This window comes from Tursiops truncatus, chromosome X, assembly GCF_011762595.2.
Source record: "Tursiops truncatus isolate mTurTru1 chromosome X, mTurTru1.mat.Y, whole genome shotgun sequence".
In the NCBI taxonomy this organism is placed as follows: domain Eukaryota; kingdom Metazoa; phylum Chordata; class Mammalia; order Artiodactyla; family Delphinidae; genus Tursiops; species Tursiops truncatus.
In genome coordinates this window covers 14,795,250-14,808,814 of record NC_047055.1, presented here as the reverse complement: position 1 = coordinate 14,808,814, position 13,565 = coordinate 14,795,250, and the positions used below count along the sequence as shown (strand labels likewise).

General features: G+C 44.8%; 1 protein-coding gene across 1 annotated transcript in view; it reads left to right on the top strand.

Annotated features, from left to right (window-relative positions):
• Positions 1-12,481, top strand: part of ADGRG4 (adhesion G protein-coupled receptor G4) — a 70,673-nt gene extending 58,192 nt beyond the window's left edge. Inside the window, 8 exon segments of the mRNA XM_019918982.2 lie at positions 205-473; positions 3,627-3,705; positions 6,779-6,809; positions 6,967-7,035; positions 7,038-7,224; positions 11,281-11,330; positions 11,882-11,999; positions 12,261-12,481. Coding sequence (XP_019774541.2) covers positions 205-473; positions 3,627-3,705; positions 6,779-6,809; positions 6,967-7,035; positions 7,038-7,224; positions 11,281-11,330; positions 11,882-11,999; positions 12,261-12,481 — 1,024 coding nt within the window.
• The last annotated feature ends 1,084 nt before the right edge of the window (positions 12,482-13,565 follow it).

The window sequence follows — 13,565 nt, the reverse complement described above, 5'->3', positions numbered from 1 at the left end:
TCAGTGAAGGTCACCATGTTTAGAATACTTTGACTCTACCTGGAAAGAGAGTGGGGGACTCGAAAATTCAGTACATATAAGATAATATGGATAATTTAATTTTAATAGGCAGTTCTTTTATTCTTTCACTTATTATGCAGATAAAACATGGCGATGCTTAATCAAAAACAGAGACCCTACCTAACATTGTGCCTTTTCCTTTAGCAAACTTCGAAAAGATCATCCTTCCAAAATCCTGATCAACCTGTGCACAGCACTACTGATGCTAAACCTGGTATTTCTGGTCAATTCCTGGTCATCATCATTTCAGAAATCGGGCCTTTGTATCACAGCCGCTGTGGCACTTCATTACTTCCTGCTCGTTTCTTTGACTTGGATGGGTCTGGAGGCAGTCCACATGTATTTTGCTCTAGTCAAAGTCTTCAACATATACATTCCAAATTATATTCTTAAATTTTGTCTGTTCGGTTGGGGTAAGTATATCTGCCATGGTCCTTGATGTCTTTGTTTCAAGCCTGTGTCTGTCTAATTCTAGCTCCATTAGACAAATTATTTGGGACCAAATGCTGTTACTATCATAGGTAAGGAGTTAAGGATTGCTTCACTGGTATTTGGGTGGACATTTCCTTTTCTGTCTGTATTGCTCTATAAATTCAACTTTTAACCTCTATGGTGAGGAATCGGTCCACACATATTTACTGAGCACCTGCTTGTGTGCTGTGCTAAATGCTGGATCTACAGTAGTGAACCTGTCAGCTTTTATCCTTCCCTTTACTCAAGTTACAATCCCAGCAAATACACACGGATACAACAGCCAACACTGAGGTAGCGCTCCACGTGCCTGACGCGGTTTGAAGTGTCTTGTTTAGTCTAAGTGTCTCATACTCATTTAATCTTCACAATACCTCTCTGGGAAAGGTTTCATCATTGTTCCCATTTAAGAGATGAGAATGCTGAGGCACAAAGAGATTAGGTAATTTGCCAGAGTTTACACAGCTAGTAAGTGGCAGAACTGGGATTTGAACCAGGGGGTCTGTCTCCATAGTTTGGACTTTGACCTCTAGGATCCAGTCATACTGTTTAAGGGCCAGGGAAAAGACTTGCAAGATGTGAGAGGGTGCTGGCTCAGACATGCCCCCATTCACACCACGCCTCATGACTGTCACCGTTCTGCTGCCCTATAGAAGAAGCCAGGTAGGAACTCAGCATGAGCAGTTCCTAATTTAAATGTCATTTCATTGGTTGGCTTTCCTGCATTTCTAACTGACATGGACAGCTCAGCCCTTCCCCATCCCTTGCCTATTCAAACCGGCTTTGAGGTTCAGAAAATGTGTTGGATCCATAAGGGATGTGTATTAAGTGAGATGCGTAGGATACCCGGGAAGATAGATTTTATCTTCCACTGCCTTGGTGAAGACAGTAGCTTTGCAATTAGCTACTCATCCTTTTAATGAGTTCATTAACGTAGTACATGCTTTCTTTGGCTACACGGTTAGTGCTATTAGCCATGGTAATGTGGGGAGCAGAGACGGGCAAATGCTAAACAAAGCATGATCTAAGAAGTGGTTTGAGTATAGTTTGGAACCCGTCAGAAATACAAAGCCAAAAGCAGTCAGAGCAATCCCTTTTGTGCCTGGCTACCCTCACCTCGAGTCAACTGGAAGATTGAAAAATGTTGTGGAAGAGGCTTCATGAATAACCGAGAAGGCGGATATCCCACATCTGGCTAACTGTGCAGGGGCTGGGAATAGCACTCGTTCCCCCGGCATCACTCATTCTCGGCTTCCTCGTCCGACCCTTCTTCCTTCACCTGCTCCTTCGTGTTGGTATTCCCCAGGGCTGGCTTCTCATCTCCTTGATCTGCACATTCCACACACGCTTTCTGGGGTGCAGGGGGGAGGCAGGCAAGGCTAAGGCTTGGTAATTGGAGGCAGGAAAAACTTGAGGAGTGTCAAGTACACACCCAAGCCAAGGCCAAGCCATGGTGAAGGCCTGACCGGCTCAACCAGTAAAGATACAACGAGCCGCTTTCAGACTCAGTTGATGACTTACGTAGACGGTGAAAAGACAAGTAGCTAAAGCTGCCAGCTCCCAGGTCCTTTCTCCCCACACTATAAAGAATGACACCCAAACCAGAGAGAGCAGGTGGCTGCCACACGAGTCGCAGGATTCCCTGCTGCTGACGAGCCAGCTCTCAGGTGAAGCTATGTGGTTTCTACTGTGCAGCTCTGTTCTGAGGGCGCACCCTGCCTCAGAGCCCAGGAGGCGATGAGAAGCTGCATCATGACAGCCTTCTGGGGAGAAGAGTAGGAGATGGCCTCGGAGCCCCTCCTCACAGGCCTGCCTCGTCTTCTCGAATTCGTGGGGGATCACAAGGCATTCCACCCAAACTCAGATGAGTCGTGGTACAAGCCTTTGCCTGCTTGGTCTCTGGCTCCCTGCAAGGTCGGCCAGGGAGCACTGCAGAGCTGGCCCGCTACAGGGAGTCTCAGAGCGTTTAAATATTAGACAGATGCAATCAACTGTTAGGAAAATAAATATTAGTCTCTGTTTGTGTTTGAAGTTCTGTCTTCCTAATGCCAAAACAACCTGTTGAAAAGGTTTCATTCCTTTATTTAAATCCCTGTCGAAGACAGTAGATATATTTGTCCACATTTTTTAATAACCAGTAGGCATCTTTTTTGGTTTAATTAGCAAAGTGTTAACACAGCTTGGGGACTGTCTCACGACTTTCTTCCTAAATGCGAGACCTCCCTCCATCCCTCCCTTCCGGCCCCAAACTAGTATTTTTTTCATCTGCATCGTGCTGGGCCCTGTGCCTGGTGTGCCACACACAGAGCAGAAGGGACTGTCCTGTTAATCACAGGATAGGACGATGGAGGATTTCTTAAGATGCTTGGCACTCTGGGGTTTGAAACAGCTTTGGAAAGTATCTTACAAAACCCCTAAAATGTGTGCAGGTGTTATGCTCCTAGTTTAGGAGAAATACATTGTGAGAAAGAAAGAAGTCTTCTAAGTTTTGCAAATGTACAGGTAATTGGATTTTTAAACCCTGTGTCTATACTCATGTCACGTTTGACCACTTGGACTGAACTGATTGCTTTATTATACTTGGGCTGAATTGACTGATCGTTAACTGGTCGATCTAGTCAAAATGTCAAACTAGTAACGAGCGTGGAAACGGCTCCCCTGTCAGAAAAGCACTGAAGGCTGCAGCTGATTGCCTGTGCCCTTCCTCCAAGGTGGCCTAGACAAAAAGAGACCGGGAACTAAGGGGCAGTGTTGAAAGAGAGACACATTGGCAGCCAATCCTCCGAGAAGAAATGCTTTATGCGAACTTGCATTCCCATGAACTAGATGTGCCAAGTTGATTTTTGGCACTTGTGCTATTTTTAATAACCAGTGGGTGTTGTACTGAAGCCATTGGCATGCTGTTTAGCAGATTAGAGAACTCCTAGAAATGTTTAACCTGGAAGAATTCACAAACATTTTGCAAACAATGGTATTTTGATGCCCACACATCTGTGGCTCATTTAAAGTGTCTCAATGTATCAGTGCCAACAGTCATTGATCGGGAGCTCTCCCACTTCCTAATGGGATGCCTTTGGCTTGCTTTCTCACTCTAGGAATCCCAGCGATTGTGGTGGTGATTATACTGGGTGTGAAAAAAGATCTGGATGGGACTCTGAGCTCAACGACTCCATTGTAAGTACCAGCATGTCTGCTTCTCCAGTGGTAATGTTCTTGGCCATCAGGGTATGGTGAGGTGCTCCCTGGCCTGGGGCTTGGTCTTGACAATGGCTTCAGGGAGGAAATTGGTCTCAGCCTTTTTACCCTAACAAAGTCATGCGTGCACTGATATAATGGTTAGGTGTCTGCGCTCAGTATGACCTCGGTCAATCAACTTACTTTACCTCTTCCTTCCATTTCCTCCTCTGGGAAACGGGGATAATAATGTTTGCTCTCAGTGTTGGGTGCAGATTAAAATGACACCATGTATGTAAAGTGCTCAGCATGTGGCCTGTCCCATCGGTGATACATATCTGGTAGCGATTATTAATTAATGAATAGTTTATTTATCTATTTATTTATTTAATTTTTTGACTGGTAAAGAGCCCTCAAATTTATTAAATGGGGCTATAATAATGATGTAAATACAATGCAAGAAAACATAATAAATAAAAGAAATCAGCATTATAGACATCTGGCAGCTATCATGATTAGAAAGCTTGCAGAACTTAGGAGTTGGAACGGCCACTATAACGAAATACTGAAACGGGTTGGAAAACGTTTCTGTATTTCAATGACAAAGGTCTCCCCTGAAGAAGACTCCACCACTTTCCTCTGTAAATTGGCTCAGCTTTGTTGTCCTGTGGTTGTACTTTTCTTTCTTGCTTTTTCTTTGCTCTTTTTGATATATAAAGCCCATCTCTTTGGTTCTCTCAACCACAGGTGCCAGAGAGTAGCTATTCAAGTCGCTCTACCTCTCCAGAACCTTCTTTTACAGACCTGTAGATAGTTACCATGCAGTCCTTCAGACTGCACAACCTCACTTTACACTTTGGATTGTTTTTTACTTAGCCGTATCCATTCTCTGTATCATAGCCTCTCAAGTTCTTTTTCACTATAGAGTTCCTCTCCCACTGGACTGGAATCAAATGCACAAGGTCTTGCCCTCCAAACTTCTTCATCTTTCATATTGAGATGACAGTTTCCAGAGGGTCAAAATTATATTACCCCTGCCAGCAGATGCCTTGTAATTATAATTGCTCCTTATCCTTTCTCTTTCTCCCTTTTCTCTTCCCTTCCTTTTCATCTCCTCCTCCATCCTCCCTCCTTGCTTGTTTTGTGACTTAAAGGGTCCCCAGTGTGTATCTAATGGTGATTCTTCTTCAAAGATCAAAAGCAAAAGCAAAACCGGAACAAAACCAACTCCACTCCCCCTGAAAAAGCCCTTTCATGTGTGAATTGGTCAGTAAGAGGCAGACTGCTCTAAGAGCTTTTAAAACATAATTATATTTTGAAGGAGTAATACATGCACACGGTAGAAAATTCAAAAGTACAAAAGGGTAGAGGATGAAAAGTGAAGTCCACTCCCAACACCAAGCTTCCCAGTTTCCGTCCCTTGATGCAACTCTTATTGCCAACAATCGAATTTGTGTAGATATTCTCTTGTACACTTTGTCACCCAAATAGTAGATATACACTGCTTCGTACTTAACAGTATGTCTTGGAGATGATTCTCTAACCAAATATATAGCGCCGCCTTTTTAAAAGAGTTTTCTATAGCCTCTTTTAAGGCTGAAGATGATATTCAGGGAAACTTAAGTTTTTCTGGTTTTTTTTTTATTTTGACCACGAAGTTGAATGTCTTTATTGTTGTAAGCCACAGACACTTTGCAATGAATGCCCAATTCATTGCACTTCAGATTGGCTAATAAGCATGTGCAGGAATGCAGCAGCAATATTTATTAAATCTAAAATCTTTTTGAAAATTTATTTTTTAAAAATATTTATTTATTTATTTTGGCTGTGCTGGGTCTTAGTTGCAGCACGCGGGAATCTTTAGTTCCAGCATGTGGACTTCTTAGTTGCAGCACGCATGCGGGATCTAGTTCCCCGACCAGGGCTCAAACCGGGGCCCCCTGCATTGGGAGCGTGGAGTCTTACCCACTGGACCACCAGGGAAGTCCTGAAAATTTATTTTATTGAAGTAAAGTTGATTTACAGTGTTGTGTTCATTTCTGGTGTATGGCAAAGTGATTCAGTTATACATATATATAATAGTTTGCATTCGCTAATCCCAAACTCCCAATCCATCCCTCCCCCATCCCCCATCCCCCTTGGCAACTACAAATCTGGGGAACCCTAAGTATTAGATTCTATTAGGGAAATTAAATGCTTTACCCCTACTCCCTTGAGACCCACACAAACACACACACACACAAACTCACATACAGATGAAAGTATCCACACCAACGTGAACAATATGACCACAGGGGATATTCCTAGCTCTGGAGAAGAGGTCTCAGCTAAGTTGACACACAGTTAAATTAGTGAAGCTTGTCTATGTTCAAAAATCACAGGTAATGCATGTAGTAATTAGAAATGTTATGAGATGAAGTATCTGTTCCTATAAATCACTGCATAATTCTTCTTTAATAGAAACTGTAAAGCCGTTAATCAATCCAGTGACCAGTGTTGCCTTTTGGAATTCAAACCTGTAGCTGTGGTGCGGGGTTGAAAATAAACATCATATTTGAAAGCAATACAGTTAGAGCTGTCTTCTTTTTGTTGAATTTTCATTAACTCTGATGATCTCATCGCTATTTGATATAGCAGTCCAAAAAGCCAGTCATTACCCGTGTCCTTTCACTGTGAAATTTATCATGCGAAGCAGAATTTATCCTGCAAATACAAGCTCAGGTGTAAGCCACTTTGGGGGGAATTACATAATGTGTTTTTCTGCTATTGAGGAAGAGAATAGCCTCCCAGGGAATTGGACTGAGAGGTTTCTGCATGTGTAGGGCAGAAATATCCTCTAGGATTTTTAACTTGACGCTGGGAAGAACCCTGGACTGGGGCTCAGGAGCCTGGGGTTCTGGTGCCAGCTCTGTCTGCAGTGAGCATGAGAGAACTCTGTCGAGTTGGTTTACACTCTAGGCCTAGGTGTTCTCGTGTGAAATGAAACTGACTCAGTGATCATCAGAGTAGCATTAAAAATAGGAGTTCATGTTCCTCTACCTCACAATGGCCTTCTCTCCTTGGTCTCTTCCAGTTGTTGGATTAAAGATGATCCTATCTTTTACATCGGTCCGGGAGGATCCCACGTGCCGCGGAGCTGCCGGGCCCGTGAGCCATGGCCGCTGAGCCTGCGCGTCCGGAGCCTGTGCTCCGCAACGGGAGAGGCCACAACAGTGAGAGGCCCCCGTACCACACAAAAAAAGAGATGATCCTGTCTTTTACATCTCAGTGGTGGCTGATTTTTGCCTCATATTTCTCATGAATCTCTCCACGTTCTGCACTGTTCTTTTGCTCAACCGAATTCCATGAAATCCCAAAGCCAGAAGACTCGACGGAAGATGATGCTGCATGACCTCAAAGGCACAACCAGCCTGACATTCTCACTTGGCCTCACCTGGGGGTTTGCCTTTTTTGCCTGGGGAGCTGTGAGGATCCTTTTCTTGTATCTTTTTGCCATTTTTAACACTCTGCCAGGTACCTGTTGCTTCTCTGTACTTTCTCTGGCTAGCTAAACCTCCATCAAGGTTTTTGCTGCTTTGGAAAATCTTACCTTTAGTATTCAGTATTTTTTCAAAGGAGGAAAAAATAATCCAAGGGGCCTCTGCTGTCAATGACTGACAGGCAGCCACTAGAAACATTGGCTAGATAACTGTTAGGGCTTCATTAAACGAGACCACTCTCTCTTACTCAGGGATGTAGAGAGAAATCCAGATAGCTAACTCAACTGCAGCTAGTTGGCCATGTCTCTATCGAACACTGATAGGCAGTACACCCTACAGTATTCATTATATCAACACATTGTGCTCGTAAGTGTACAGATTCACACCTGTGTTGACATTTTGAAGTACATAATCCCATGGAACATAGCAATTACTGGACAGTAGAAACATTAAACTGCTGACGCCATAGACTCTGGCTGCATCAGATATCCTCATATTGTGGGAAGGAGCCAGGTTAGGAAATTGTAGAGCCATAGAGGATTGAACGTGGAGAGCAAAGAGCAGTGGGCCACGGCAAGAAGCCAAGGTTCTGGTCTTGGTTTTGCTACAAATCAGTCTTGAAAACGTCACCACAGCTGGTTGAATTAGGTGACCCTAAACGAATGACTCTATAGCTCTTTAGTCTCCTGTCTGTTTTCTGGTGAAAGGAACAAAGGATTAATGAAGTTATTCAATGGTAGGCCAAAGATGGCATGAGGAGTAAAAGGTAGGGCTCTGGTTAATACACTTCTGAGTAATTGCTGCTGTTCATTATAATCTGAATTCTTATAATCTGCTTATCTGAACATCTTGGCAGGAAGAGGCATGCAGAATGATTTCCTGGGCGTCTCAAAGTCCACCCCATGCTCTTATCCTCAAGTGTGGGCCAGCTCATTTGGGGTACTGGGGCAGGCTGTGAGTCGACTTGGGCAGTCCATTGAGTTAAGGTCTCCCTTATTGCTCTTAACTACTTATTCATTCAATAAACCCTTTTACCAGAGTACAGGGAACTGGTGGTCCCATAGGGTGCTTCAGCAAGAAAGAGTTCTATGGTCAAAGAAATTTGGGAAATGCACAAAACTACCCCTCCCCATTCTTGAAATGACACAATGTTCACTAGCATGGTACAAGTTCTGAGAAATTCTGCTGGGGGAAAATAACTTTAAAAATTTGTTTTAAATGGAACATTTTTTAAAACCTCAGAGTCCTTTGTTATTGTGGTTGTTAACCCCTGAGGAACCTTGGGAAATATGAGCTGCTCTGCAGTTAATATAGGCCAGGCATTGGCAAGGTGCTGCAGGGCGGGGGGAAAAATCCAAAATAAAGTATACTCTTTGACGGCAAGTCCTGTGATTCAAGAAACCATCTCATTTTAGAGCAATGCAGTGTATCAATTGGAACTTTTGTCCCACTGGATTCCACCAACCTTACACGGCCAATTCTGATTGGAATATAAAGAGACACAAGATATGTTGTTCTCCGTCTGTGTGCCGTCTTTATTCCTTCTGACACTAGGGCCAGAATTTTTAGGAGCTCTCCACACTACTGTCGTGTGGTTTCCTTTGAGGCTACCAGTGCTTGGTTGTATCTTAGATCGTCAACCGAGGGCCCGGTGATGGTTCTGCACTTTACCTCTTGACCTTACCTGGCCTCCACTGAGGTAGCCTGGTCTCAGTAACATGATGCTTTGAGAACGAAGCTGCCTTGCTCTAGAATGTGGACAGAGGTAGATTCGTAAACTAGGTGCCTGTGTGGATTTCTTCCTAAGCAGTAACTCCAGGCTACTCTTGGGCTCACGAGTTCTGAGGAGAAACACACTCAACCTTATGGAAAGAGGGGTTAAAGGAATAGCTGATAAAAGAACCAGAAAGCAAAGAAGTTTAGAGCTTAAAGCGGGGGAGGGGTGTTTTGCAAAAACAGCATGTGCTCCATTCCTGTGGTGGAAGGAGAGAGTCGTGTCTAAGTGGGAAGCCTGGATGGGTAGATGCAGAATCCAATGGGAGATCTCCTGAGGACGAAAACCAAAGCCCAGATCCAACATCAACAGAGCCAAGCTGTCTGCGTCTGTCAGATGCACTTTATGTCAATCAAGCACCAAGGCTTGCTAGTTCCTAGTCCCGCCTACAAGGTAGAATGCGCCATCTTGCAGAAGGGGGTGTTTTCAGAGCTCTGAGTTTCAAACTCTAGTCCCATGGACACACACACACACACACACACACACACACACACACACACAGAGGTCTCAAATATTCAAAACAAGAATGCAATGAAACAAGTGAACAAATTAGCCATTTAAAAGACAGATGGTAGGGCTTCCCTGGTGGCGCAGTGGTTGAGAGTCCGCCTGCCGATGCAGGGGACACGGGTTTGTGCCCCAGTGCGGGAAGATCCCACATGCCGCGGAGCGGCTGGGCCCGTGAGCCATGGCCGCTGAGCCTGCGCGTCCGGAGCCTGTGCTCTGCAACGGGAGAGGCCACAACAGTGAGAGGCCCGCGTACTGCAAAAAAAAAAAAAAAAAAAAGCAGATGGCAAGTTTGTAATTCTGGCTGAAGAGGGTTGCCCTGTGGTCGTGTGAAAAAATGATGCTCTTGCTGAGCCATTTCTGAAGGAGGGATGCACAAATAAAAATGCAGGTGACAAAAACCTGACATCTTCCCTCCTGCCTATGTGCTAGTGAGTAAGCAGATCAATCTGTTATTGGAAAGAAAAAGGAAGGCTGTCAGGAAGAAAGGGCGAGCTGGCAGGCAGCTCATTGGAATTCACAGAATAACCTTTAAGTCTGAGAACTAGCTGAACTCCATGCAGGAAATCAGAGCAGTAAGAGGGGCTGGTTGTCACTGTGGCCCCTTGTTCCTGCTGAAGCTGGAGGAGTTTTACCTGCTTGGAGACTGGGATTTGCTCTCATCAGGCTGCCGGACCACCTTCCAGGTAGCTGCTGCTCAGAAAGAGTGAAGGCTGCTGGCTTCCTCTCCACTGCTGTTTGGTTACAAATGGAGATAAAGCCCTCAGGGGAGGTAGTGGGGCTTGTCACTTGTCACCGTTTAGCCTCCAGATTGCTGCCTCCCACCTGGAATCAGAGTCTCAGTGCTGGGGCCAGGAAAGCCAGGTCTTCCCGATCCAACTTCCCCTCAAGTGACAGGAAGTCACAAGCCACCACTTGAAACTTCCTAGAGACAGAGAGCTCCGCACTCCATAAAGCAGAGCGTTTAACGTCCCTTTTCTTTTCTTTCTTTTTTTAAATTGAACTATACTTGCTGTACAATATCGTATGTTACAGGTGTAACATACAATTATGTATGTTACATAATTCTTAAAGGTTACACTCCATTTAGAGTTATTATAAAATATTGGCTCTATTCCCTGTGTTGCACAATATATACTTATAGCTTATTTATTTTACACATAGTACTTTGTACCTCTTAGTCCCCTACCCATCCCTCTCTCCACTGGTAACCACTAGTTTTAATGTCTCTTTTTAAAAATTTGAAATATATTTGACATATAGCATTGTGTAAATTTAAGGTGTACAACGTGTTGATTTGATACATTGTATATTGTAATACAATTGCCGTTGTCGCTTCTAATCAGCTCTGAATCTTATCTGGGTCATCCTTTCCCGGGGGGGGGGGGTTGGAGAGAGAGAGAGAGAACAACATCTTTTATAACCTAATCTTGGAAGGGACATGCCATCACTTCTGCCGTATTCTATTGGTACAACATGGGAGGAGACTACATAAGGATGTGAATGACAGGATATTGGTATCACTGAGAGCCATCTCAGAGGCTGGTTCCCACTGCAGACCTTATCTCTCAAGCTCTAGGACAGACAGCAGCCCAGGAGGAAAACTGCGGTTGACATGAAACCTTGATACAGACCTTCTTGCTACCACTGCCATTGAGAGGGAGGCTAGAAAGGTGACCTCAGAAAGCTAGTAATGGCCTTGGGGTTCCTTAGAAGGAGTATTGATGGTGACAAGAGTAGGCTTGAGTCTAGGCATTGGTGACAGCGAGTGAAAGAAGCTGAAAAAGACTGACCTTCTTCTCCTGGCTAGGGTCCTCATTTTTGTGTTCCACTGGGTGATGAAGGAGCATGCCCAGTGGATACTGGTAAGATGCCATTTGGGGTAAGGTATTGAATTTACAGGTTTTCCAAACTGATGAGATTTACTTGTCTCCTGACGAGTTCATACACCATCAGCATCAAATGGAGGCTGTTTCCTTGTCAGGAAAAAGATTTGTGCTTTTGTGCGGAGATGAATGAAGTCAGGTGAAGGATGTGACTTCGGCCATATTTTAACACAATGAAGCTTCGCTTTTGGCCCAAATTCCTTGGACTGCTTGTCCTTGCTGTCACTTAAGTCTCAATTCAATTAAAAGAACATTGATTGAGTGCCTACGGTGTTCCGGGCACTGGGTCACAGGGGCTTTCTGGCCTGCAGCCAACAGTTGACTGAGCAGATGTGGGAAGCAAGAAGTCATGGTGGAGGAGAGAGCTTGTCAGCATCCCTAAGATGCCTGGCTGGTGGGCAGCCCAGATGGACCAGTGGCCCTTGCTGCACGGTGGGAGGTATAGTGGACTCTGCTGTTGCCTCTGAGAATATCTCCAGTTCAGGCAAACTGGTTTTCTATGCATCAAAATGCTCTTCCATCCAATTCAGGTAGCTTCGCTCAGTCTCAGTGCAAAGCTCAGTTTATTGCCTTTAGGGAAGCCGATGCTTGAGCTAGAAGATGCTATAAGTAGCACAGAGATCCAGTTCCTTTTTGCTGGGCATGTCAGTAACCTGCTGGTCCCTGTGCTGGGCTCTAGGGAAAGCGGTCTTCCTTGGTAAGTGAATTGGCCCTGCCTGTACCACACATTATAGTTCAAACTTACTTCTCACAACTTCATAGAAAAGCTGCCTCCTTGAGGCGCCCAGAGCGAGCAGACTGTACATTGGACTTTATATTTTTAACAGGATTCTTAAGGTATAATTTACCCATTTGAAGTGTAGAATTTGATGAGTTTTCTGTTTTTAACTGTTTGGGGAGTCATTTCAGATGGCAGCAGCCTGTGTGAGCTCGATGTTGGGCAGAAACAGGAAAGACTGAAGAAAACCTTTGCGCACAACTTGTTGACACCGTCCGTCAAGTCAACTGCAACTAGTTCCATTTTCAAATCTTCAGGCTCCGCCCAAGGCACTCCTTCAAAAACAAGCTCCCCAAATGGTGAGAGAAAAGGCTACACTGTCTATACTTATATTCCAGAGGTATTGAATTAGTGTGAGGCCACAGACGTGGTCTTGGGAAATGATTCCTCCTCAAAACGAAATGCACATGTGCATGTGCACACCTGGGCTTACTCTGGACTCAGAAAGTGTGCATAGAAGCACCTAGTGAACTTAGTATGTACAAATCAGTGGGTTATTAGATTCACGGAGGAGAGAAGAGACTGGAGGTAAAGAAAAAAAATTGCATGGGTAATTGCAAACAATCGTCACAAACTGTTAAAATCCGAAGGCACCTCATACATTGTCTAGTGCAATCCCCTCATTTTACAGATGAGGAACCTTAAGCAGGAAGAGGAGAACGCCTTATGGACAGTCCCGTCAGCAGCAGAATTGGGGCCAGAAGCTAGTGGCCCCCAAGCTAGTGCCCATCGCACCCCACCGAGAATACCGGCTGAGCTGCTCATTACTCTTAGAGGCTCACCTTCTTCCACAGGAAGCCAAGCTTCTAGGTGCAGAGACACACGTGAGGTGGAGACGGGTGTTAGGAGGGAAAGTGTAGGGAAAGGATTGCTGTAAAGGCCTAAAGTAAGCAGAAAGGCAAACTAGAGCAAAAACTTAAGAACTTCAAGGTGATGTTATGATGACTCCGTGTTCTGTGCTTCCAGACGGACCATAGTGCAGTGGCCTTTGGTTGCCTTTCTTAAAGACCAGAGTAGACTCCGGTTCACACACAGAACACCTCTGGTGGCCTAGCTGTAGTCATTCTCTCCATCTCGGTGCTGGTGGTAGAATGGCCTCATCCCCCTGTAGTTTTCATTCTATTGGCTCCATCAGCAGTTCTATTTCCAAGGGCTGTAGGCAATCTGGAAGCAGTATGGTGGGTTAAAAAAAAAGGCACCAAACTTAGAGTCAGAAGAGTTTGGCTCAACTCACTAACTCCATGACCTTGGGCACATCACTTCCCTACTCGGAACTCCATTCCCTCTACCTTCAACATGGTGGGGTGTGGGGGGCAGGATGAATCATCTCCAAAGGGCCTACCAGCTTCAGGACTGTGTGAGGCCACACCATTTTCCAGTTTAGGCTCATTGACTAGTGTTGGAGTCTCTGCCTCCATTTCTACATGGGCAAGTCG